Source organism: Oxyura jamaicensis, chromosome 2 (genome assembly GCF_011077185.1).
Source record: "Oxyura jamaicensis isolate SHBP4307 breed ruddy duck chromosome 2, BPBGC_Ojam_1.0, whole genome shotgun sequence".
Taxonomy (NCBI): Eukaryota; Metazoa; Chordata; class Aves; order Anseriformes; family Anatidae; genus Oxyura; species Oxyura jamaicensis.
Window position 1 is genome coordinate 65,628,412 of NC_048894.1, and position 27,475 is coordinate 65,655,886.

The window sequence follows — 27,475 nt, forward strand, 5'->3', positions numbered from 1 at the left end:
ACAATCATCTTATTAGGTCATCTTTCATATTTTATAGACATCATCATAAAGCATTCATCCTTTGATAAATAATAAGCATAATTTGCTAATACAAAGTTCCAGTCACAGAAACATTTAAGGTAACCACTACAACGTTTTAACCACAGGCTTGATCTTCTAAATCATCTGTCATACAAAAGTATTGGGAGCTGAACAAAAAGATTGATTTATGAAAGAAATTATGTTGTGTCTGCAGTAACAGCGGAAAGAGGTGAAATATTTGTAAGCCTTCTCCAGTCCCATAACTGAGAATTCAGTTATAAATTTTAAAAAATATGCTGGATCCACAAAGCAGCTAGATGGAATTCTCCTTGCTTGACTGCTAGAGGTTCCCACAGTTCATAAAAGGAAAAAAAAAAAGGCATGTCTCTTCCTCTATGTTTTCTCTCCATTTTTCCTTTAACTTTTACTGCAAAAGCTGGCAGTTGGCAAAGCATAATCATTCAGTCTATTTAAGTTAAACTGTGAGCCCTTCTAGTTGCGTGGTTCACAATGCTGAAATGCAGCCAGCAGAAAAGAGAAAAGCAGAAGCCTAATAGAATGAAGTAGCAGATAGATGAGCAAAACAGTGAGTGGCATGACACTTTATTTGTTGATTCATCTATAGCTATCTGTCCTGGTTTCAGTGAGCACAGAGTTATTTTTCCTCCTAGTAGTTGGTAGGGTGCTATGTTTTGGATTAGGATGAGAAGAGTGCTGATAACATGCTGATGTTTTAATTGCTGCAGAGCAATGCTTACACTAAGCCAAGGACTTCTCAGCTCCTCGCTCTGTCCTGCCAGCGGCCAGGCTGGGGGTGCAGCAAGAGCTGGGAGGGGACAGAACCAGGACAGCTGACCCAAACTGGCCAAAGGGGTATTCCATACCATCTGACAGCATGCTGAACAACATATAGGGGTGGCTAGCCGGGGTGGGCGCTGGCTGCTTGGGGTTGGGCTGGGCATTGGTCACCGGGTGGTGAGCAATTGCATTGTGCATCACTTGTTTGTACATATTATTATTATTATTATTTTTTATCTTAATAAACCGTCTTTATCTCAACTCACAGGCTTCACTTTCCCATTTTTCTCCCCCATCCCAGAGAGGGAGGGGGGAGGGTGAGCGAACAGCTGTGTGGTGTTTAGCTGCCAGCTGGGTTAAACCACAACACCATCTAAGTATCTTCCTGGGAAGATCTGTAGTCATTTAATCAATAGTCAAACTACAACCATGTAGTCTGGAGTCTCAGTTTTAAATCAAGAGAGAAAAAAGTGGAAAAAAAGCCTTTCTAAATTTAATATCGGGGGTGGTGCTGGGTGTTGCATAATACTGTAGTTACAGTAGTAACTGTTATATAGTTATATATACAGTTCTGTAGTTACTAGCTCAGGTGCTCAAAGGTAATACGGATGTCAGAATTGTTTAATTCTTCATGAAATATCAAGTTTTTGAAGCTTACTATAGTAATACAATTCAGTGTTTTCCTGAGATTAATAACTGCTGTTTTGGAGATACTTTGCTGCAAGTAAATCCTGCATACATCCTTACTAGGAGCTCCAAATAGAAAACAGACAATTGTTACAATTTCAGCACTTACACAATCTACTGTGACTGACATTTCATTAAATCAGTTTCATATAGGTAGAGCTGATTTTGTAACAAGTTGCCAAATTTCCTCATCCCGTAATTCAATTTAAAATTATTGTCAATCCATGATCAATAAAATATCTAAGTACAGGGGTTCAAAAATAATGAAGGATCAGACTTTTAGCAAAACTACACCAATAAGTTAGCAAATGCAGGGAGAACTCAGTAGCTATATTAGAAGCTAGAAATTTAACTGTGTTAAATGGGGAAAATAACATGCATCTTAATGCAAAATTACTGAAAACTCAATTAAAATGTATTTCCAATATCTTATTTTCTATTAGTTCTCATTTCACCCCTTCCTTTCTGTATTATGTTGAAACAATTGGCAACTTGTATATCCTGCAATACAGGAAGTAACACTTACCTGAGAATTTAAGAGTATTAAGATTCCAATTTCTCTGTAACTTAGTTTTTAACATTTCATTATTAGTAAATTGTTAACAACACTCTGATTTTCAGATAGGCAATATAGATTAATTTAAATAAGAGCAATTGATCTTTGAATTTTTTTTTTTTTTCCTTTGACAAAGTTTTTATTTGTTTAGATTCAGTAATAGTTACGCGACTCTTACTTGAGGCTCTCCTGTGAGCTGGAGGATGACCTGTCTGACTGAGGGAGAGATGCTATACTGCCAGAATTCTTCAAGTAGGTCTGGAGGCTTCTCTGATAAGGTGGTTCAAGAGAGTTGTATAGAGTCTCAGCTTCACTAGGAAAGTGATTTCTAAGACCCAGGTAAGCCCTGCAGAATAAGAGAATAACCAAATATAATTGCTCTGTTTTCTTCAAAATATAGTCAGGAAGATGACAAGTCTTTTGGAAAAGGAACTCAGATCGAAAATATCTAATACATACGACTTTGCTCACCAACTCATAAAAAAGCATGAAAAATTGTCTGAATTAATCTTTTCAAACTAACAAGCTCTTCATCCTCTGAAACTCTTGGGTTCACTTCCTAATTCCAAGGGTAAGCAAGAGAAATTATTCTCTAGTTCACTCACTAATCAAAGCACTGCAGTTTTTTGACAAGTTCATTCACAGAAAAAATGAATGATTATACAGCAATATCGACTTTTATCACCTCTGTTTCAGGAGACTCCTCAAATTCTGTAAGATGCTAGTAATTTCCTCAACTTTTAGAACGTTTTTTTTGGTGACAGAAAATAGGTATTAATTCAAGACTCCAAGAACAGAAATGTCACTTTTCAACCTAACTTGTGCCCTCTTCTTCACAGGTGATCAGACAACCATGGCAGATATATTTAGACTCTTCTATCCTTCATGTAAAACTGCCAAATTTTCAGACCAAGAAGTAGTCAAAACTTACTTTCTTGCCTCCACTCTTGCTTCTGCATCAGCATCGTGAATGCCCTTCTTGATTGTTTCAACTAAGACTGCAGCATGCCTAGAAGACAGACATTTTTTGTACTATTTTGCTTCTACAAATTCAATTCAAAATAGAAGAGTTTATTTAGTATTTCTCTAAGTAAATAGTAGCTGAGAGTAGTTCTAAGGTATGAAGTAAACAAATGTTTAAGTACACCAATGACATGCACCTTCTGTAGAGGTTTAAGTAAGCTTCTAGTTATTTCCTCATCTGAAGGTAGAATCTATGTCTTCTGAAAAAGTAAAAACCAATGATCATGGCAGGCAGAAGTTAAAAAATAATTTTAAAATAAAAAAAATAATTTAACAAAACAGACCAAGGAATACTTTTCTTCAACAAATAAAAAGTTAAAAAAATAAATTAATATTTTTTTTAAAAAGTCTGTATACTGCCTATAGAGTATAACTGCAACCTCAGCTCTGCCACAGACTGCGATGGCTTACAAATCACTTCATGTCTTCACGGGTGAATTCTCTTTACAAGACATTACAAGTATCCCAGCAAAGGGAAAAAAAACAGGAATTTGCACAGGGTTGCATGGTTAGATACCACAGAGTTTAACTGGAAATCATGTATCAACATGAAACATTAATTTGACTTTGTGGCATATCAATTTAAGCCACTCAGTTGTCTTACACATAAAAATGAAGATATGGTCATAAAGTCTCAAAGCTGACTGACTCATTTGGACAAAGTCCCAATTATTTTTTTAGTTAGACAATAGTTTCCCTATTTTCTTTAGATTCTTTTAAGCCATCACAATATCACCTTGTTAACGCAGTACCAGTAATGTCAAGGTATCACTGTTTTTTTTTTTTTTTTAACATTTGATTAAAGGTGTTAAACTACTACACTATGCTGCAGATGTTGTAAAGAATCTAAATACTTTTTGGTCATCAGGAAAAAGGAAAAAAAATCAGTATGAAAATCATCTTAAGTTTTTTTCTTTTTTAGAACCCTTATTAAAATGATGGTGATACCCACAACAATCAATGGGAAGAGGGAAGAAGAGGACACACCAAGACTAATTGCTTCCACCTTCCACTGAAAAGAATTATACTTTTCAGACACATATGTACATATAGCATTTCAAAATTCTCAAAAAAATACATATTTTGTTTAAAGACAGCAGCTTTATTGAAATGGAAAAAATATTTCCCCTAATACATCAATAGCAAGAGAAAGGAGAAAAAAAAGGAAAAAAAAAAAACATTGCTAAGTTTGCTTTCCTGGAAATCCATCTCTGAAAGCTTTTTGCATAGGACTTCTAACATCAGCTCATGCTCTAAGAATGCCAAAACAGCCAGTCAGAGCAAACAAAAATTGTAGTGATGACCAGATTTTAACTAAAACCCTTTTTTTAAAAAAAAAAATAAAAATAAACCTGTACACAGACACACACTGGAATAGATCAGGTGACCTCACCAGAACAAAAGGTAACCCTGGAACTGGATGAGTTCTTCAGAGCCTCCTCTGGTTCTTACTCCGTGTTTACAGTACACACTGAACTGTTGATGCATACTCCTATCTATTTGGAGGAGCTACAATATGCTCTTAATAGTTGTTAATGGAAAAAGTCCTGCAGACTAATCCCACTTGCCCTTTTTATGGCAGACAAACAAATTCCCTCCTTCCAGGAGAAAAAGAGACGCTTACCTAAGCAACTTCACTGCCTAGGATACATGACAGAAGTGAAACTCTTAGAAAAGCATCGTATGCATTACTCACAGGGTATAGGAGGAAAGGGGAGATAAGGAGGATAAGGACAAAAAGGAAGGAGGAAGACAAGTTGGAGCAGAGAGCTTTCGTCCCTGACACCTGAATAAGCCATGTAACCAACTGTCCTAGAAAGGTTGTATAGGCTACAAAAGCTGGCCAACATTAAAAAACATAATCCAATTCAAGGATTCAATTAAATGACCTGTTTTAAAATTTGTTAGCAGTTTATTATTGGGGAAAAAAGGGTATTAGCCCATACCTTTCCAAGGAATGTGTTTGCCACTCTTGTAACAACAGGTCTAAGAATTCAAAGGAACGCCTAAGAAAACAGAATAAGAAGTTGTAATTAATACTCCTTTCCTCCAAAGTGCTTGTAGAATAATCAGTAGCTTTATTCTTTCCCCCTGAGGAAAACAAATACATAAAAATATATGGATCTATTACATCAGAACATTGGTCTGCTTATTGGAAAGTTAAAATAATTGGTATACAAAGAAAACATGCAAGCTAACTAAACTTCAAAAATATATGTGGCTCTATTAGCCATCTGTTGTTCAAGTAATGTTATTACACATATGCTGTTAGTTTTGTTAGCCCTAAAGTAAGAGGCAAATAAAGTTTAAAAAACTGTTCAAAATATAAAATCTAAATATAAAAATGAGTACTTTAAGAATTCCGCTATTAAGTTATACCTTAATGTTTATACAGCATTGTACTTCTGTCCCAAACACCATTCCCACCCTTTCACGCATCATTACGCAGTGTGTAGCATGAAGGAAAACATGACACCATTAACACAGGGACATGCATACAGAAAGCACTCCTAAATGTTTGCTGACACTGTACACACTAAGTTATGTAACTGCATTTATTATTTAGAATTTTTGACAACTTAGCAGATATCCATTAGGAAATGACATATTTTAAAGTATGTTTGAAGCTACATCCTGTTGAATAAATCAAACTGACACACATTAGGAAGGTGCAGAATCACAGAATAGTCTAGGTTGGAAGAGACCTCCAAGATCACCGAGTCCAACCTCTGGCCTAATGCTAGCACGTCCTCCACTAAACCATATCCCTAAGATCTATATCTAAACGTCTTTTAAAGACCTCCAGGGATGGTAACAGACTTCCAAAAGGTAGTACACTCTATTGCTGGGAACTTATTCACTTATTTTCTCTGGTTATGTTGCAACTGTAACCTGTTCTGGAGGAGATTTCATTTTTGTTCTGTCCAAATCTTTTGGGCACCTGTAAGACGTGGCAAAAAGCCCTGAAAGGCTTACCAAGTCTTCTCATTACTCTAACTGATTTAGTTTTTCTTTATAAAGGAACAAGTCGGTACATGATGCAATTTTGTCCTTTCACTGATGATCATTGGATTGTGCACTGCAGGACCAAAAACCACCTAGTGCTCCTCAGAAAGCTACATTAAGTGGAAGCAATGGGAATTATTATGCAGTGAAACCCGAAGTTAAAACACGTCAATAATCTGGGCTGATACACAATACTTGCTTTGTGGGCAAAGGCAGTTTACACAGAGTAAACAGTTTAGATGCCCAGGCGATTTCTGGCATATACGCAGCTACACAGCTTTCATGGCTAATGTGGGTCCAGAAACACCATTAACTGCTTTTGTGAGATTCTGTGCAGAAAGTGACACTATCAGAATCCAATTAATTTCCCCAAGAGCCAATCAAAATCTTTAAGTACCATTTTACTGGAAAAACAGCATGCTAAAGATGCACCTCAGCAGTTAAATATGCTACCAGATAGATCCATCATGTGCTATCTAACCTAACAGCCAGTGTCTCAAACCTCACCCCACAGCGTGGTAGACATATTAATATGGGCATGGTATGAGCCAGCCATGGCCTATCTCCAAGGATTCACATCACACTGCACAAAATTTATCAGGTCCTCCTGGAATCAAGAGAGCAACATGCTGGCAAACACCACATGCAGTTAAGTATGCTGCAGTGTGTCTACAGTAGGCCTGTCAGGCTCAGTGCCTCAAACTGCAGTTAACAGGCTCAGGCTGGTTCTTTGCAAGGACATGCACACCTGTTTCATGCTCTCACAATGCCTCTCAAACCTGTTTTGACTTCTTATTAGCCTAAGCACCACAGATTCAACCTTTCCCCTCCCACCTTTAGGGTTTTAAATTAGTAGGTATTTTTTACAATTGTTATGAAAACTTTAAATAAGAATTAATTCTGCAGAAGGATACAGTGTACCTTCCTGAATATGTCAGAAAGTACCCTTCCTTAACGATGCCTGAATAACTTTGATGAAATTCATTTTTGTAGTTTATTAGATAATGGTTTCTTGTATTCAGGACTGATGGCAATCGATCTTCAAAGCTTTCTATTTTCAACATACAATCATCATATTTAAAAAGTAACAGCTTGAATAATTTGCTATTTGAGAATATTGTAATATACTGACCTTCTAACTGCAACTGATTTTGAAGTACAGTTGCTTGTTATTAAAGGTATGAGTCGGGGCACATGGGTATGCTGAAAAAAAGCATGACAAAGCAATTAATGATAAAAGCATTCCTGAATTCGTGTTGTAGTAATTGAACAGAATTAGAAACGTAATAAAAATAGCATTTGTTCACTTTAAAATACTGAAGCTACATGTAGAACACTATTAAATAGGAGACTGTTGCTACTATATGAATCAACTCCCCCCGCCAAGATCAACGAAAAACACATTTCCAATACCATCAATAACCACATCACAATATGCAATATTTAGCTGTCAGAAGTCATATCTGAAGGCTCAAATGTAACCATTTCCTCAGAAGAGTTCTAAACTGTCCTTATTTTAGCTTTCCCTCAGGAAAAACAAAAACAAATGATAGGCATAGTCTTAAAATCTGAGTTGTGGAGCAAAAAGCCAATTACCAGCCTGAAACGATGGGCATTCTTTTAGGGATCAATATGGTTAGTGCTAAAAACACTGAATTCCTTTTAATGCAAAATATGTCAATAAAATAACACATGACATGTAATCCAAGCAAACTTACAATCCATACAGAACCACCTAACATCCTCATGGGAAAACCCTTGAACATTTCAAGTGAGTAAAATAAACTACATTAAATTCAGATTCAATACTTCCATCCAGAATTAAAGCAGGCTTCCTTCCACTAATCTTAACTAATTTTAGATGTAAAGTATTACCTTTTTAAACCCAAGTAAGAGTAACATGATTCAACAAATCAATTTTTTGTTAATTTCTTTATTCTTTCCTTGATTAAATACATCAGGTAATTGTATAACAGCCTCCATTATAGTGTGAAATTGTAGTTGTAAAATATGCTTAAAAACTATAGTTCAGAACAATTCCATGCACCGCATATATCAGTCTTTCTCCTCATTACAGGATATAAACACACAAACCAAGAAAGCAGAGATAATTATCAGTTCTCCCAGTACTTCCAACTTCAGAATTAGCAGGGAGTGAGTCCAAAAAGCCAGTAAAGCCTAGCAGTTGCATTTGTTCCTACAGATATATTTGTAAACAGTTTTTTTTGTTTGTTTTGCATAGCTTTCAAATTTAAATGGCATGTGACTGCTAGAAAGGGAACAATAAACAATGTTGCAGGGAAACAATAAAATGGTTTAATGTATGAAGAAATTCATATGTTCCAAATCCATATCAACAGTGTACTTTCTGGAAAATACTTGGCAAAGGACTCAAAAGCTCAAGTTTGTTTTTAAGACTGCACATTTCCTATAATATCCCTTTGAAACTGCACTAATACATCCTTCCTCCCAACCTACCTGGCAGCTCAATTGCCCAACCTAAATCTTACCTCCCACTGGAAAACATTTTCCAACACCATGCAATCTCATCATGACTTTTTTTTTCTTTTTTAATATACACAAGGTAAATCAGTAATTTGAAAAAAAAAGTCTAAAAAGAAGTAAGACTACAGCATAAGAACTATCTGGAGATGAAATGTGAAGTCCAATAAAGGGGCAAAGATGAGACAGAGCTCTTCAAAATAACTGGTAAAATGCTGAATATAATACAACCACCCTCTTTATATTGTGGACATGCTCTCACAGCAGCTCCATATTAAAGCACCAATATATGAACTGGCTCTAAGTCATTTCTGGTTCGAGTTTTTAGGCACAGCTCAGGCTCCAAAAGCTGTAATGGCTTGGGATCTAAATATGCAACTGATCATACACTTTCCTTCAACAACTCTCATTTAATCCAAAGGAAAGAAATCCATGGAGAGTGAGACTGTGTTTTGCCAGACTTATTCATTTTCCTTTTTCCACTGAAGCCTGAATTTTATGACAGTCAGAATACATTGCATATACCATGTACTTGTTGGGAATTTGAATGCACTGCTTGAACTCCATGCCTCTTACCTACTGTGTTAAATTACAGCTAAAAATAACAAGTTTTAACAAAATCAGGGCAGCTATAGCTGATGTGTATGCTCATCTTCAACTGAACTGAACAAATAAATCTGCTTTAACGTAATTTGATGAATTTTATTTCATGTTGCTTTCTAGTCTTTGATTTTGCTCCTCTGAGCAACAAGACAGGGTTATTTTCCTACATGTCTGAGCTTGTCTAATATGACTACAAACAGTATTCTCTCACAACTTTAATCATACTACGTAAGGGTGTATTCCTTCCTCCTCTCTCAACTCGGTGCCATTAGTCATCTCACAGTGCATTAAAAGACTGGCTAGGGGTGGGGGGAAGAATACCAACACTTCTTAGCCCAAGCCTTCATGTAGAGGTAACGCAGAAAGTCTCAGAGCGCATTTTTAGAGGCATGGTTAGACTTTACAATAAACACAGATTCTAAAATGTAAGATGGATATATAATATGTGAGTGGTTAAAACAATTAGATTCAACAACTAGAAATTTAGAAATAATTTTTAACAATTTCAAAAACTAAGACTGTGGATGAGATCCTAGTGAACACAACTAAGTGCCAAACATTAAGAAACTAGAGAACAATCTAGCTTTTAATGTAGAAAATACATGCAACCTCTCACTCCTATGTGAAATGTAACAAAGGCAGTACAAGTTCCAGAAGTCTAGTTAAGTATCTTGGTTCAGACACAGGTTGGTAGCAGGTGCTTAAGGAATAGACAATAAGAAATAGAGCTAGCATACAGTACTCTCCATATGCCATAACTTTAATGAGTCAATAGCTTACAGAGTTCTCAAACCAAAGGATTAAAAATCTCTGTTGGGCTTTTCTTCCACAAAGTTTGCCCTTCCTCTTCAACACTCTTGAACTTTTCCTTCCTCTTCCTCTAAATTGGAATATCATTGGAATATATATCATGTATATATTATTTATATATTATTTTTATTGATTTTATGTTTATTTCTATTGCTTTCATTTTTTTCAGAATTCATACTTTTTGGTGAGAGCAATATTTTAAAGAATTTGTTACTAGCTTGTTGACTGATACTTTGTCTTTAGCAAAAAGTCACCTAACTTTCAAAGTAGCCTTTTAAAAAAAAAAAAAAAAAAATCAATTAACATGCTATAAGAATCATTAAAACAGACTTGTTTTCAAAACGTATACTACTACGTTTACCATGGTAACATTGCTGATTATTGTGATAAATAATATCGTGATAAATAATATTGTCCAACCCTATAAAAATATTTATTGTTAAATAAACATTTTAGACTTTAAAGAATGATTATATAATCCTAATATTTCCAAATTGGTGCTATCTCTGCTAAAAGCAGGTACGTCTACATCATTTCTAGCAAAAAAAAAAAAAAAAAAAAAAACTAGTAACACCTACCCGAATAATGAACCTAATGGCTGCACACCCCGACGTTGCCATCACTTTGGCACTGTTGGGAACCAGATTAAAAAGAGTAGGCACAATAGCTTCAGCGCCATGATCAAACTTGTTTCCCAAAACAGTTGAAAGATGGCTATGTAGGAAAGAAAGAAAACTGGTTAATAAAAATCAGTACTTTTTTTTTTTTTATTGTACAATAAACTTTGTTATTTTAAACCTCTCTCTACAAACTACAGCATTTCTTAATTATTTCCAAGTCCTTGCCTTACTGAAAGTAGGATTTCATAATTCCTTGGAGCACTGTGTTCAGCTCTGGGGCCCTAAGCACCAGAAGGACATGGAAGCATTTGAACAAGTCCAGAGGAGGGCCATGAAGTTGATCAAGGGGCTGGAACACCTCTCCTATGAAGACAGGCTGAGGCAATTGGGGTTGTTCAGCCTGGAGAAGAGAAGGCTCCAGGGAGACCTCATAACAGCCTTCCAGTACCTAAAGGGGGCTACAGGACAGCAGAGGAGGGACTATTTGTCAGGGAGTGTAGTGATAGGGCAAGGAGCAATGGCTTTAAGCTATAAGAGGGTAGATTTAGATTAGACATAAGGAAGAAATTCCTCACTGTGAGGGTGGTGAGGCACTGGCACAGGTTGCCTGGAGAAGATATGGACGCCCCATCCCTGGAGGTGTTCAAGGCCAGGCTGGATGGGGCTTTGAGCAACCAGGTCTGGCGGGAGGTGTCCCTGCCCATGGCAGGGACTTAGAATTACATGGTCTTTAAAGGTCTCTTCCAACCCAAACCATCCTAAGATTTTATGATTTGCAGAACATTTCTGTTGCTTAGCAGACATATTAGAAGGTTTAACTATGTAACTTTATTTCATAATGAAAAATCAATACCACAACTTGAAAAGCTAATATTCTCAATTACAGTGCTGGCAAAACTATTGAGTTTATTGTGATTAGCCATCCATAAAAAGTAACTCCCTCATTTATTCAAAGTTATGATTTCAATTAAACACTTCTGCCATGCAAAGAGACTACATATATTAAAAAAATACAGACTGCTGAAAATTACATAAAAATACATCTATGTGTGAGGTATAATTAAATATTCCAAATTTTTAGGCCTGGATGAGGACGTTTGCACAGTATACTACTGCTACTACTACCGACTTCATCTTAGGAAGCATTTGGATTGTTTTTTCAAACCCTGAATTTCCCTGTCAAGGACTGCTTTATGCTCCAACAGGCCTCCATGATCCATTCAGTTGAAAGCTAGAAGAGCAAGGGCGAATTCTAGGCCATACCTATCTCACACAGCCACTAAATATTACTGGTTACATTAATGCCTTTACAGAAGGGGAAAGAGATGGGAATGGGAAAAACTGCTCTGATGAAAAAAAATAAGGCTTCCCCTTCAATTCCCTTGAATTTATCCCACAAGATAACAAAGGTGGAGGTCTTATTTCTGTTAGCCAAGACTTTTAAGATTGCCATGGAAATTAAATACATCAGCTCATCAGACTATAGAGTGTTTTGTTTAAACTTTCACTTGATTTTTTCCTTTTTACATTGCATCTCCAGCAATTCAAGTCAAGTGGAAAGGCTGTAAAAACCAGAGAGCTCTCTCTGTTATTATAGTCACAGTGAAGTCCTGTGCCAATCACCCAAACTTAAGTACTTCTAATATTAGTTCCCACTATTACAGTAGTACTTACAGTAGTTTGTACTTAGTCTAGTGATGTTAACTTGTTCTTCACATGGGATCTTTTAGAGGATTATCAACTATATTTATCAACTAAAAGAACAAATTCCTTTGAAATGTTTCTTTTGTATTTTCTCTACAGCTTCAGATCTTGACTTGACTCTGTCAGTAATAGTGTACAGTAGTCCAACAAGACAATCTTTCCTGCAACACTGGTAAAGCACCTTACAACAGTCAATTTCACACTGAAGTCTAGCAATGTACACAAATACATGTAAACTATACTTACGCTACAGTAATGCATGCTTCTCTAACCACCTGGGATCTAAGATCCTTGGCTGACAGCTTGAACGCACCATCCAACAACCGTAAGTGCTGGAAAAATCCATCATACTGTGCAGCTCCAGCAACAAGCAAGGACCGAACTTTCTTGAGCTAAAAAATTTAAAGCATTTAGTTTTGCACACTACTAATAAATGTTTCTAAAGATAAAAAGTATTAATTTACTGCAAAACTGTATATAAACATTTTGAAACTAGAGACATGCATAAGAAGTCTTGAGACAACCATGCTAAATGTATTAAAAGTGCAACTGTTTCCGTAAAAGTGTAATTCCATAGAAGAGGAATCAATCAGCAATACTGAACTTCAAAACATTTTGAAGTATAAGGCAATAATTTGAAACTGTTAAGAAGAAAATACTACTGAAATTCTTGAGCTGAAGTCACAGATCCCAGTCTACAAATATACAAACACATATTCTGTTCATGTACCCTTTTCTAAACACTTACTAAGATACCATAAACTAGATCAAAAGGTATATATATGCCACATACAAAAGGAAACATTTTAATTCCTTAAATCAAACTTATAGCCATACAATTACAAATTGCAGCAGTTTACGTGCAGAATATGCAACTTTGCAGAAACGTAAAAACAAAACAAAACAAAAACTAAGAACAACCACCATATATGATATAGCTTTTGGAAAAGCTTTCACTTCAAAGTCAATAAAAATACATTTCAGCCTCTTAAAATCCTTGCTTAATCTTACTCTGAAATGATTTGATACGTGGAAACTGAAGGTTTTGGAATCTAAAATTAAAGTGGCTTTGATTATCAGGAGTGTAATCACTAAGAACAACATTTTTTAAAATATCCAGTCATCTGTGTTTTATGAAATACATCCACCCCACAACTGAAATCAGATAAAAAGTTTACCGCATTAGTTCGTTGATCCCAATCATGTTTGTCATCTGAGAGGATTTCCCTGATTTTGTTTAACGTTTCTTCAAGTTCTCGACTAGAATAGATCTGAAACATTAAAAGCATAGAAAACTGTTAGTATTTTGGTTAACCTGATGAAGGAAGCTAGCTTGAGAAGACTAAGAATTCAATTATAATTGTGAAAATTGTGCCCCTCTTATCTAGCTCCAGAGAACTACGCAAAAGGTAGAGAGTGTTTTAAGGCAAATCTAATTTCACTCAGCAATGAATATTCATTAATTAACAGAAAAGCTGAAGAATAAACATTTTCCTCAAGACTTCACTTTCCATTTTTGCGACAACCTAATCGTAACTAGAATTGCAATCTAAAAAACACTCTGTTCCAATGCTATTGCAATACAATTTCATTGTCATACCCACTATTATAATGGGTACTCATTACTCAACCGATTATAACCCAATGAAACTCTCTTGGGGCAAGGGACTCTCTTCCTCATTAAAAGAGTTGTGATACTACAAGGAACTAACTGGGCTGTTAGTCAACACTAAAATAAAATGTGTCTGAAAAAATTAAAAGCTTCAATAGCTTCTATATATATATTACTATTCCAAGCCTATCACTTATTAACTCACAGAATCAGCAAGTAAATATAAAGAGCAGCCTCCAGACTCCTCTATTCTCTACATACTAATTCCAGCAAAATTGAAGCCTGACAACCTAATCATCTATAAGTCACCATTTAGCAATATGTGAATTATTTATTGATAACTGCACATGCAACAGTGAATTTCTAAACAAGATAAAAAAAAGTTAATACATTTTCACAGAAATAAACTGACTTCCCTTTGATTCTCATAGACATAAGGCACAGAACATTCTATTCTGCTTCCACTGAATATGTAAAATGTGTTTTTTTTCTTCTCCCCCCAGCTTGAGAAAAACTTATATGAAAAAGATATGAAACAGATTACTAACCAGAAAACTGATTTTTTTTCAACAATATATTTTCAACTAGAGATTACTAATCCCTTGGATCCTAAATTCTTAAATTGTGCCAGCAGAGGTTTAGGTTGGATATTAGGAGACATTTCTTTACTGAAAAGGTTGTGCAGCATTGGAACAAGCTGCCCAGTGAAGTGGTTGAGTCAGCATCCCTGAAGCCCTTCAGGAAACATTTAGAGGTACAACTTAGCATGGTGAAGTAGTGGACTATAGTACTAGGTTAAAAAATGGATTAGATGATCTTAGAGGGCTTTTCCAACCCAAACAATTCTATGATTCTTTACATACACACACTGGGCTACATTCAGTTGCCCACACACAGGCAGCTGATGCCATCTGAGGCATCCAGACAGGGCTGGCAGATGTAATACAGGGCTTCAAGGAGACTCATGCCCTTATCAAGCATAAGCTGGAAGCCAACATAACAACTTACATAGCACCTAAATAGTAGTACCTGATAGTCACTCATTAGCTATTCAAGTCCAAGACGTAGTTTTTCTATGTTCTAGAGCACAGAGCATGTTGGGGGAGGCAAGGACCAATGGTTACAAAGGTTACCTTGATTTGCTGAAGAGCCTTGATGCTGGTCTCTTGAACACACCGTTCTGTGTATATACCCGCACCTTTCATCTTACTGGAGGACGATTTAGGAATGTGTCTCCATCCTGTTCTACAGCTAAGCTGAACTCATTTTCCATAAAATATTTTATTTCCCTATGCAAATTGAAATTACTACAAGAGTTGTTTGAAATATAGACTAGCTTTCCAATTTATTGAGTATACTGAACAAATTCTTGCAGTAGATACAGGACTGGGACTCTCCACTGATTTCTACTTTTGATCTAATGCTTTAATAACAGAACACAGAAAAGCTGAAGAATAAACATTTTCCTCAAGACTTCACTTTCCATTTTTGCGACAACAGAACACAGGCCTCTATTTCATGGAAGACATCCATGCTCTAGACCATTTGCATATTTAGTTTGTCTGATAAACAGGGTAGGAATCACTTCATAAATGGATGAGTTAGCACACCTACACCAGCTTCAAACAGAAAACACTGAATACGCGTTAACAATAGAATTAACATTACAATTACCGCACAGCTATGTAAGCCTTTTTTTCTCCAGGGTACACACGTGTGGAAACAACTTAGCAATTGTATCTACACAGGAGACATGACTGCAACCATAAAAACAAGTGCTATATTCCTCATGATTACATCTTTCTTCATCACTAGAAGTCAACAGCTACCTGATGCAGAACTTATTTTAAAAGGGTGAAGAATTTAATGAAGAGAGTGGATTCAAGCATAACAGACTTCATTCACTTCTCATAAAGACTGAACTTGAGTTCTGTATCACCATTGTGATATATAGAGTAATAATTCATGTCAAGAAGATGGCTGATATAGAAAACAATGACAAACACTGAGTAAACTGTTAAAATTTCTTGTTTAATGTTATATGATAATTGTATTATTAGTGTGGTTTTGGGAGCTGACGAGACGTGGGAATAGACCGCCTCACATTGGTTGGTGCCAATTGTATTTGTTGTTTTTGGGAACCTTATGGTTTAAGACAGGGAGATCGGGGCCTGCGCAGAAGAGAGGGAGCTGGTCAAAACCGCCCCTGTAGTCTGGACGAGTTCCAGGAACCCACGGAGTCTGCGCAAGAACAAAAGGTTACTAGCGGTGATGAAGAAGAACCGTGAGCCTTCGCACCCACGACCCACCACCACCAAGAGACACTGCGCAAGTGCCAAAAGGAGGAGTTTGTGAAAATACTAATTATAATATGAAGTGGGGATAGGTCATACATATGTATAGGCATACTTGGGTTTCTTATGAATATGTAAATGCAATGTTCTATATATTTAGAAAGTTTGACGGTTGTGTGCGTGTTGGTAGAGCGTAGACTCCCCGCACACCCAGCGCTGTTTATTTGCCTTTTATAAACACTGCTAAATTCAGATTGAGTTTTATAGTCATTTATAACACCATTTAATATACACTTGTGTATACTGGTAGTGTATAATACTTATTAGAAAACACATTCACTGTAACACTAGTAGCACAGGTACCAACCATATTGTTAGGAATAAATACCCAATGTGTCTCAATGAAAATTTAATTTGATGAAATTGCGTGTCATCAAAAGGAAATCCTTATTTTACTTTTTAAAATGGTCACTGGTCAAGTAAAGATGCAATTTTATATTTATAGTGACCATGATGCCATCAGAACCTGCAATAATTCAACCTTCCCCTTTACCATCATTCCCCTTTACCATCATCCACCTTGCCCTGTTCTTCCCAGTTCAGGGCTTTAACATAAAGAAAACTAACCCTACAAAGAAGAAAGGCAAGAACTCCTCTGTGAATTCCTCTGTACCCTCATGGGGCAGCAGCCCATGACAACTTATCACAAAGAAGTGAAATGAAACTCAAGGGAAACATGGTCGTTCATTTTGGCAGCAGCCAACTCGGATCTGTTTAGTGCACACGCCAAGCTTAGTCTGAGATTCTGGTCAAGCTACAGATACCTTTTGTATGTTGCCTTACTGAGTAGGCTCTTAAAAATAGGCTAATTTCTGTTCTCAGCTGATGCATTACCTGAGTCCATGAGCTGTAGTTACTGCCACAGGATTATAATGTGCTAGAGCAATAGCCAAACACAGAAGCAACATACAAAATAGCTTTAAGTTAGCGCCACATGCATGCCTAGGCAAAGAACTTATTTTTTCCTTTAATTACCCAGCACAAACAGAATTGGATATATGCAATTTCTGCTATTCAAATTGACATTTTAATGAGGAATAAGTGGCATAATTTTGATTGACATGAAATTACAACTTTTCCACCAAAAAGCTCTGAGTACCAAGTTTCTCCATCCCTACATTAGTTTCAGAGGAGCAAAAAGTAATATTTTAATAATTTCTTTTTTTCTTTTTCTTTTTTTTTTTCCCCTCTGCCCTTGATTAATTATGCTTTTAGAAGGCCAACATGAAGTTTTATGTTCAGGCAATGATAATACATTTTTTGTTTGTAAGTTTCTAAGTCAGACATAAATACAAACAAATTTGTTTTGAAAAGAAATCTAGCTAATAATGGGAGTTATTCCTAATAACCTGACCACTGAATTTCCTTCTTCAATTTAAACACAAGTGAAAAAAGAGATGTAAAATTATTATGTTTGTAATCTAAATATGCAGGTACAATCCTGTCATCATAATACAGCAAGCAAAAAGGACACTTGTTAGCAAAAAGCCATCATACTGTATCTCAAAATAAGCTATCTGCATAAACTGCAGTTATCTAGAGGGCAGCATGCACATATATCAGTAACAGCAACTGCAACATCAAAGACTGAAAACTTAAAAGCTCAAACACAAATGAGAGCAGTAACTATATAAACAGAAACTATTTTCAATATGGGAATTACAAATTCCCATAGATAGAAGTAAATGATGTGACATTACTAGAGGACTAACGATGGATGAGCAGTCATTGAAACAGGTCACTATTGAAGCAGATCCACCAGTGGAGGCTTTTAAGATCAAGTCAAACATATACAGTAAATAATCTGAATTTATTTGATTAGTCCAGAAGCACAAACTTGATTCAAAACTAGACCCATTTCCATAATATAGTTACCTCCCTTACCATTACTGAAACCACTACTAAAACCCACACAAACATAATGAAAAGACAGGCAGACACAGGAACAGCCCCAGTAACACACAAACAACTAACTCCCTTTCCCCATTTTGTCTTACAAGTTTCCTTGACTTTTAGATTAACCTGGAAAATTGCAGGTCATGAACATTCTTCCTTCATAAGTTCTAGTACAGAAAATTCTCTCTTCCATAGTAATCAACATAGTCTCAGCATGTGGGATTTTTATTTTTTTTTTAAAGAAACATAAGATTGTCCACAATCAGAAACCTGAGGCTGGGACAGCAGGAAGTCATTATTCTTAAGGATACAAAAATTATTATTATTATTATTATTGCCTGACCTGGTCATATGTGAACCCAATAGTTTATTTTAGGGTTAATGAAACATCCCCCGTAACTCCCCACCTCAATTCAGGTGACATTAGTAAAGACAATTGGGTCATCCAGTAGAGTCAGACAGAAAAATCACGCCTACTGGTCAATGACATACAGTCATACCACTTTTTATTACCTAGTGTTATTAACCAATTTAAGTAATTGGAGAACTCTGCTTGGGACTTCAAACATTAAAGTAACAAATTAGAGGCAGAACATTTTCAGTGCTGTTGAAAATGGCTCTGTTCAACATAATGATGATAAACAATATCAGAAGTTCCATAGTTTTGCCCTCCAAAGAATTCTTAACAGTACAGAAAAGCAAAGAAGGAATACAAAGGTCTTACAGGGTAAGACAAAGATTTGCTCAATATGACAGGAGCGATGGAGAAAATGTGTTCCTTCATAAAAGGAGATTAATTCTGCCTGCAAAAGGAGATCCAACCAATAGTATACCATCATCTTGGGAAATAAAAATAGAACAAAAGTACCTATCAAGAAATTCAAAATTCTTGTGGTGTTCAGAAACTGTGCCTGAGTTTTTGGTCATATTCCACTCCTCAGTCCCTCAAAGAAAATTTATTCAAAACTGAAGATACAAACATGTTAGGTGACCCAACCTTGTGTGAAAGTATCAAGTATAAGCAATTTCCACACTTAAGGAACAGAAGTTAAAATCTGATCTTTCAACTAAGAACTCCGCATCCAACAAGTTCATTAGCATTCAAATAAGTCACTAGATATTTTTTTTGAAGTGCTGCTAGAGATAGGGGCATATATGTTAAACACACATCATTACAATTCAGACAGATTTTTAAAATATAATTCTTGTTTTTTAAATTATTTGCCTGTATTATTGTTAATTGCTTGTCCAATGAAATTGCAGTCCTAAGTTTTCCAACACCTATGGAAATCTTTTTCTTATCAAAACTGAAACATGCCATTATTTTCAGTAGCTCCTTGGAAAAGATTAAGCAAAGTAATAACGGATTCTACCTGAAACACAAAGTAATTGTAATTAGCAGAACAATTTTAAAAGGTGGGGTTTTGTAACTAACAACTGGAAAAAAATGAAGCTTTCCATGGAGACTAAATTTGCAGAAAGAAGGAAAAGTAATGACACTCAGTTAAAAGACTACAAAATTATATAAAAAAATAAAAGCGTAAGCTAAGACAGTGTTGTAAATAGCACATTCCTGAAGACAAAAGCTAGAGTATACAACATGTTACCTGTACAGTAGGAACATCTGTAAATGCCTTAATAAAATCATCTTCATCAACAGCTCCAGCTCCTCCTTCTTTAGAGGAACCTACATAAACATAAAATACCGTTAAACAGTATCTAATACATATCAAGGTTTTCAAAGTGAAATAACTGTCTTTCACGATACCTATTTTCAAACATATAATAAAACTCACAAAAAGCCTGAAAATTGTCTAAAATCGCAAGACCCTGAACATTGATTTCACCTCAAATAATTAAAACTTTTTTCCCCAAGAACGAAAAATTTGAGCAGTTTCCAATGACAAAGATAATGGTTTCATTTTATTGTTTTATTTCTGTGTTTACTTAAAGATGTACTTAGTACAACAACCCTCTACTAGCAATTTGTACAGAATTCTGAGACTTGCATCCTGTTAATATAAATGCTCCTAAATGAAGCACAGAATTTCAAATTACTTAAAGCAGGATTTACTTGTCATTAAAGGAAGTTCCTCAAGATCAGTTTTTCACATTAACACACATTCTATGAGCAATCAGCCCTAGCTGGTGTTTTATTTATTTATTTTTTAAAATCTTGTATACAACCCTACATGATTCTTAGTAACTTGTACTTCCCATAAGTCTCCTGTTGAGTTAGGAAGTGTGAGGTGTGTTTCTCAGTCTCAAAGCTCCTAGAGCTTCAAGACAGAAAGCAAGGACATGGCAAATGGAATGCAGTGTTAGGACAAAAATCTCAGCATGCTCATCTCTATGCATGTTCCTCTGTGAAGCTCCAGGATCGTATCACATAGAGGAAGTCTCCAAGAACCTTCCCGACATGTTACTGGAAAACTATCATACCAAAAAATGTTCCCTCTCCAAGAGCTTCCATGATGGCTACATGAGTATATAGTACAGCTGAATCTGTGCAAGGTTACTGATGGAAATATTCCCATGTAATGCCCCAAATTCCATGGCAAAAGGATCAGGGAAGAATACTAACATGTAATTTATTGGTCCCGTAGCAGCATATACCTGCTAAGTTTCCTAACAATCTTGAGTAGAAACTAAGTAAATTATAAAACAGAAAATAACTTAAAATGAGCTCCTGGATTTCAGTGTCTTGCAAAAATTACAGTTACCAAGAAAACCAGTGTCTAAAGGAAAGGACAAGACTAACATTTCCCTTAAGTCAAAGAGCAAATTGATCAGATGCAGGCTGTGCTAAAAACCTAAAACTCCAAGTAAAAGGTACAGCTGGGCAGAAACTTCATGCATCTTCAGTAATTAAGACAGGCAGATGATAGGCAAGGACAAGTTACTGCATGGACATAGTAAGTCCAATATAGTATTTCCTTCTCAAAGGAAAAAAATTAGAACAGGCCCTACAGGAAATGAGAACTCAGGAACAAGGGTCTTTTCTGAACTCTTTCAGATACAGTGAGACCAACACATTAGATGGCATGACATCCTGCCCAACATACAGAGTGCAGCTGAAATGGAGGCTTCAGCCAGAAAAGAAGTGTATCTCACTAACTATAGGATAAATAAAAACTATCAGTAAAAACAAGTTAAGGGTATGGGGTCAAAAAGCTAGGACAACACAAACTCTTGGTGGCTACACTCTTCAAAAACGTTTCATACTTCACAGTCCCTCATCTCCTATGTATACTGGAGGGTATTAGGTCTGCTGTGATTGTACACTTGTGTAGTTTGGAATGAGAGGGTCTGCTACCACTATGATTCATATGACAGACTTACTAGATTGGAACAACCCTATGCAGAACAAACCCTATCTTACTCCTCTGTGGTTGCTTACTGTAAGAACAGTGAGTGACACTGAGCAGAATTTGGACATGTAAGTGTTCCTGTATTGTACTGCAGGCACCAACTTTTGCCAGCCTAAGCTCAAGAATGTTGTGAAGAGATGCTGCACACAGAACTCCTCTATGCGTGCATCTCCAACAGCATCTGTCACAAAAGCCAATGGCAGTCAAAGGGAAAGAAGAAATTGTAACCACTTATTTCTTCTCCCTCTGGAGAGTAGAGGGAATGAGTCCTTTGACAAAGTGAATGAGGTCCTACCTGGTTGGGAAATGGAATAGGGAAAGATCAAGTTTACACACTGGACACATCTTTCTAAGTGATCTTCAGCATACATCTAAGAAGCAGTGTGACACACACAAGCTCTAGACGGTCAGCAAGCACTGGCCTCTATTTCAAAGAGGACAGAGAATGAAAAACATGAGGTTGCCTATGAATTCCCATTTCAGATTTGCTCTATGCCTACATTTTTAAGCTAATAATCTGAGCACAAATCTTTTACTAGCAAGTCAAGCAGATAAGGCACAGTGTAGATCTCCTTGATGCAAACCACTACAGCTCTCACTTGAGGCTAAGTGAGACATCAAATAAAAACACTGTTTTGCAGAAGTTCTTGATAACCACAAATCATGCAATTTCTGTGAATGAAGTGCAGTGTAAAAGTGCCCTCAAGTATGAGAAAGGCAACTAAAACTTTTGCTTTGAGGTACAAGGTTGTACCCACTAATGTGTACTTGAGCTTGTAAATAAGCAGAATATTTTGAGTATGAGAGGTACCACAAGTCTGTTTTTTCATGAAAAAAAAAAAAAAAAGAAACAGCTGTAGAACCCCTTTTCCTTTCTGCCACACAAACCTGTACAGCTCCTAAGAGGGAGGGTGCCCTGGTGAGAACAGAAATTTTCTTGAGAGAGACCTTGGAAGGAAGAATTCGGTACAGGAGCATCATGCTAAACTAGGTGGTAAACACAGCCATCTGGAAGTTCAATTCATAACCCCATTTGTCTCTACCAAAATATGCTGACATTTAAGAAATTGTCCTAGTACTAACACAATCACAACCAAAATGCAGTACTCAGGAAAGGTAAATGTAAAAATAGCTTGAATAGCCAAAAGATTGCTTAAGTTTTAAAGCATAGTTTTAAAACATAGTTTTCATCTGGTCAAAGGACTTCTTTCTTTTTAAAAATGTTTAAAATTATAAGCAACAGTTCATACAAGGTTTCTGTTCTCATCACCAACATTGTTTTAGTCAAATATAACTGTGTCAGCTGCAAAATAGTAAACACCTATGAAGCTCATACTATATGTTTCTTTGCAACCTGATAAAACATTGCTCAAGACTGCAGTGATCCTGTGACCCTAAAGGCAAGAAACACCTGCACTTAACAGTTTATCCGAGTTCTCTATGATTACTTGATTATATAAATACCTAAACACCACTATTAAAGCACAAAGAGTATTTTCCATTACTTACCAATTTTCTACCAAGAGAATAAACTTACAGAAACCAAACATTGGAAGTGTTCTACTTCACTAAACTTTATCCTCCTCTGCTCTGATCACATATGCATACCAAAATAAAGTGTGAAATAACAGCCTCTGCTTATATTGTATAAAAGCCAGAAGTCTATAACACACAACAAGGAAAAATACTGTCCATCCTCCCTCGCCCCCATCTCTTAGTAGTTATTTTACCAATTTGTTTAGTCACTGTTTCTGTGGAGACTAACAAAAAATGACAGAAATCAACCTGCTGTTTCCCAGTTGAGGAGGTCTTTTACTCCACTAATGAGATTAAATAGTCCTGCATGTGAAGATGCCTTCAAATAACTTCTTATGCAATTGTAAAGCTTGACTTTCCTCCACAAAAGCAACACTAGAGCTTTTAAAAATTCTCATTTCAGACAGTTTTGCCTTCAGACTTAAAACTGACAGATCTGACTGAGCAGACATGTTTTGACAAGCTGTTTTGTTACTGTTGATGCTTACCTTCCCAGACCAAGCTGTGATTATAAATTCTTAGAAGTGTATCTCTTGAGTATTAATGCATTCCACTGCATAATGCATGTTATTAACTTTAGCCACACAATACATATTCCTTTGACCAGGTGCAGACATGTTAACTACTGCATTCTTGACGGTAAGGAAACTAGAAACAATTTTAAGGGTCTGCAAGCACACCACGCTTAGTATCTGTAAGGGCCCAGCAGACAAATTCCAGAGCCTCAGCCACCAGCTTTTGCTTACATGAGTGCAATTTACATTACTTTTGGATTCACTTAGCTGACACCCAGAACAGAAATTCACCTGAAGGACGAAAACAATCCACATAATACATTTATACACAAATTTCATTCTCTTGTTTTCATACATAACCTTTACCTACTCCTATCCTTCAAACATCATGGTTAGACAAACTCACACAGAGACCTCTTCAAGAAGCTGGTAAGAATCTACCTAATGTAGCAAATACACTTGACATGGAGGTAGATTACAGCAGCTTAAGCATTCTCAAGTTTTATGGTGTTTTTTTTTTTTTTGTTGTTGTTTATTTTTGAATTAGGTTTGATGTCTGGAGATGGAAGCAAAGGAAATGAACCTCTTCCTTCATGAAAAGTACTAAGAGAGATGACATCTTCCTAAGTTAAGGGTTTCTACCATTTTGTGAGGCTCCAGGACATTTTTTTCCCCCTCCTCCTTTCCCTGAATAATGTTTATCCAGTCACAAGTTCAGCGTTCTGAAAAGCTCAATACCAGAAAGGGTTCTGAATGCCTTTTTTTTGTTGTTGTTTTCAGAAACAGTTTTCTCAACCAGGAATTGATTCCTACAATAAATTTCTTCTTATGACACGTGGAATCTTTCTATGGCTTCAAAATGACTTGGGACCAGTAACTTGCTCTGCCACCTTCATGATCTCTCCTCAAGTACCTACAAAGCTATACGTGATGGGATGACAAAACAAGGGGATAACAGTATATGGAAAAAGAAATACATCAGAGTGGTACTGGACTGTTATTTTTGTTCTGAAACAAAGAACTGCACAATCAAAGCATGCTTATGCTCTATGTTTAATAAAGCATACAAACATTATCCTAAAAATAAAAAATATTCATCTCATACAATAGGTTAACTGGCACCTCCCACTTGTTCTTCCTCCTGAGCTGCCTCATTCTATCGCTAGTGCATTCAAATAAATCACAACAGCAAGAGACTAAGCAGAGAATGAAATACACTGGACAAGAAGAATGGCTTCAATGAGACAAGTGCCCTAATCTGCTTCACTGTGGGGCCATATTAACACTGTGCTAGCACAATACAATGGGTAACATGGGATAGAAATGAATGAGTGGAGACAGGGAAGGAAATGATTCCAGGAAGCTTAAACAGCACAGCTGCTGAAAACCTAATGTTGTGGTTTAACCCGACTGGCAGCTAAACACCACACAGCCGTTCGCTCACCCTCCCCCCTCCCTCTCTGGGATGGGGGAGAGAAATGGGAAAGTGAAGCCTGTGAGTTGAGATAAAGGCAGTTTATTAGGATAGAAAATAATAATGATAATAATAATAATAATATGTACAAACAAGTGATGCACAATGCAATTGCTCACCACCCGCTGACCGATGCCCAGCCCAACCCCGAGCAGCCGGCCCCCCCAGCCCGGCTAGCCACTCCTATATATTGTTCAGCATGACGTCAGATGGTATGGAATACCCCTTTGGCCAGTTTGGGTCAGCTGTCCTGGGTTTGTCCCCTCCCAGCTCTTGCTGTACCCCCAGCCTGCCTGCTGGCAGGACAGAGTGAGAAGCTGAAAAGTCCTTGGCTTAGTATAAGCATTGCTCTGCAGCAATTAAAACATCAGCATGTTATCAGCACTCTTCTCATCCTAATCCAAAACATAGCACCCTACCAGCTACTAGGAGGGAAAATAATTGTCCTAACTGAAACCAGGACACCTAATTATAGTCTGAAGAGAGTACAGTCACACTCAAACAAAACAAATTCAAGCAAGGACAATTGCAAAGGCAACACGGTGGAACGGACAGCCTATCTCACTAAACAGGAAGGGGAAAAAAGTTTATGGAAAACAGGAAATACAGGGAAAAAAAAAAACACAACCATATGATCTACAAAAAAAATACAGAAATTAGAAGATGCTTCCTATAGTTTACAGCAACTGATTCTTGCTACCACTGATTTTTGGAATCCCTTTCAATGACACAAAACCTAATTCTGTGAGATGAGTTCTTTAGCACAGTACTGGCAATAGAGACAGTGCTTGATAACCAAATTGTGTTCCCAGTCCTAGCGGGTAGGTAGATAAAGGCAATGTTTAACTCTCTCTGAATATATGTTCTGCTGTTTGTTAGTCTCTGACATGGTGAATTTTCCTGAATCTTCTGTAACTACCTACAGCCTAGTCTAGTCTTCTAGAAATCTACTTGTTTATCCTTGGGCCAGCCCTTACTACTGTCTGACAACACCAACAGCTCCCTTATAAAATGGTGTTTATTGTGCAGAGAAGTTAACAGTGCTTCATGATCTGAATTACCCCCTCTGAGATGGCAGTGGTGATTTTTAAGATAATGATTCTGATAAAGCCCTGCAGATAGACTGAATTTCAGTGGCTCAGTAAGAAATCTGTCTTTCCAGACACCATATGGTTACTGGTATGATTAATACAACAGTCCCGAATAATACCTTTTCTTATGCACTTGTCAGAACTCTGCTTCTGGAAAACATGAAGCAAACGTTTGGAAGTTGAAAGTCGCTGAAAATTCCCTTCCTGCTTTAAATCACTAGGTCATCTCAAGCATTTTGATAGGCAGTATATGCACAGCCTAACATATTAACAGAATATAGGAAACATGGATAGAATTGAGGTAAGACCACCAATGTTCCATATGTTTTTATTTCCAAGTTTGAAAGACTGACCTTTGGATTGTAATTAAAAAAAAATATTCAAAAGACAAGCAAAGAACTATTCTTCAGTCTCAAGCATCTGGATAAAGCACAAAGTATTTTTCCACTGGGTGCCTAGGAGTCATTTAGCATATACATCTTTGGGTTGCCAGCTTAAGAAAATATTTGAGAGGAACAAATAGCATTTGCTCTAATAAAAATAACCACTCTAGTCAATGTTAGACAAGGTGCATTTTATAAACAAAGCAGATTTACTTGAAGATAGTTACACTGGTAGAATAATACCAACAGTATCCTTTAATGGATATAATTAGACTAATTTAAAATAATAATAAAAATAATTATGTTAGTTTAGTAATGTGTCCCAGGTTTCACTCACAGCATAAACTGTACTAGCTAAAGCATAATCATTCTGGTATAACCATTAGCACCACTTACTGGCTTTGCTATACAAATTAACAAACAGGTCACATTACTAACTGCTTCAGCTCTTCTAGTGCAACTTAGGGGAAGACCAAACAGTAATGCTGTGGTGACCTTAGTTTGGATGAAAATTTTATCAGCAAAAATCCAGTTACGTTTTGTCTGTTTTCCAAGATAAAGAACAATTCAATTTGTAGAAAAATAAGTAACTTTCCATCCTCAAAAATCCCTCTGGTTCCTAGAAACTTGGCTATACTTTCAGAGCTTTTAGGAGAACATGCCTTGCCTACCTGAGAAACCTCATGAATAAAACATAGGCATCCAGGCTCTGACTAAACAGGCTCTGACTATTTATGCTGGAAAAATATTGGGAGATTACCCAACTGGGTTGCTCATGTCTCTCTGATGGCAGTTAGCACCTGCACAGACTGGAGAAAGGAATGCAAGCAACAGCAGAAAGAACACATCCCCGTCCCTCAGTTGGTGATTTATGAACTTACACTAAAACCAGTAATAGTCTGAAGTGCCTTTG

General features: G+C 36.5%; 1 protein-coding gene across 50 annotated transcripts in view; it reads right to left on the reverse strand.

Annotated features, from left to right (window-relative positions):
* The window catches only part of CLASP2 (cytoplasmic linker associated protein 2), a 141,423-nt gene that overhangs the window by 51,345 nt on the left and 62,603 nt on the right, over window positions 1–27,475 (reverse strand). For all 50 annotated transcript variants that reach the window (XM_035316143.1, XM_035316195.1, XM_035316179.1 and 47 more), the window contains 8 exons: window positions 19,800–19,879; window positions 13,509–13,601; window positions 12,577–12,722; window positions 10,585–10,720; window positions 7,224–7,294; window positions 5,032–5,091; window positions 2,994–3,071; window positions 2,241–2,408 (listed from right to left, as the gene is read on the reverse strand). In XM_035316143.1, coding sequence (XP_035172034.1) covers window positions 2,241–2,408; window positions 2,994–3,071; window positions 5,032–5,091; window positions 7,224–7,294; window positions 10,585–10,720; window positions 12,577–12,722; window positions 13,509–13,601; window positions 19,800–19,879 — 832 coding nt within the window. The remainder of the gene's footprint in view (window positions 1–2,240; window positions 2,409–2,993; window positions 3,072–5,031; window positions 5,092–7,223; window positions 7,295–10,584; window positions 10,721–12,576; window positions 12,723–13,508; window positions 13,602–19,799; window positions 19,880–27,475) is intronic.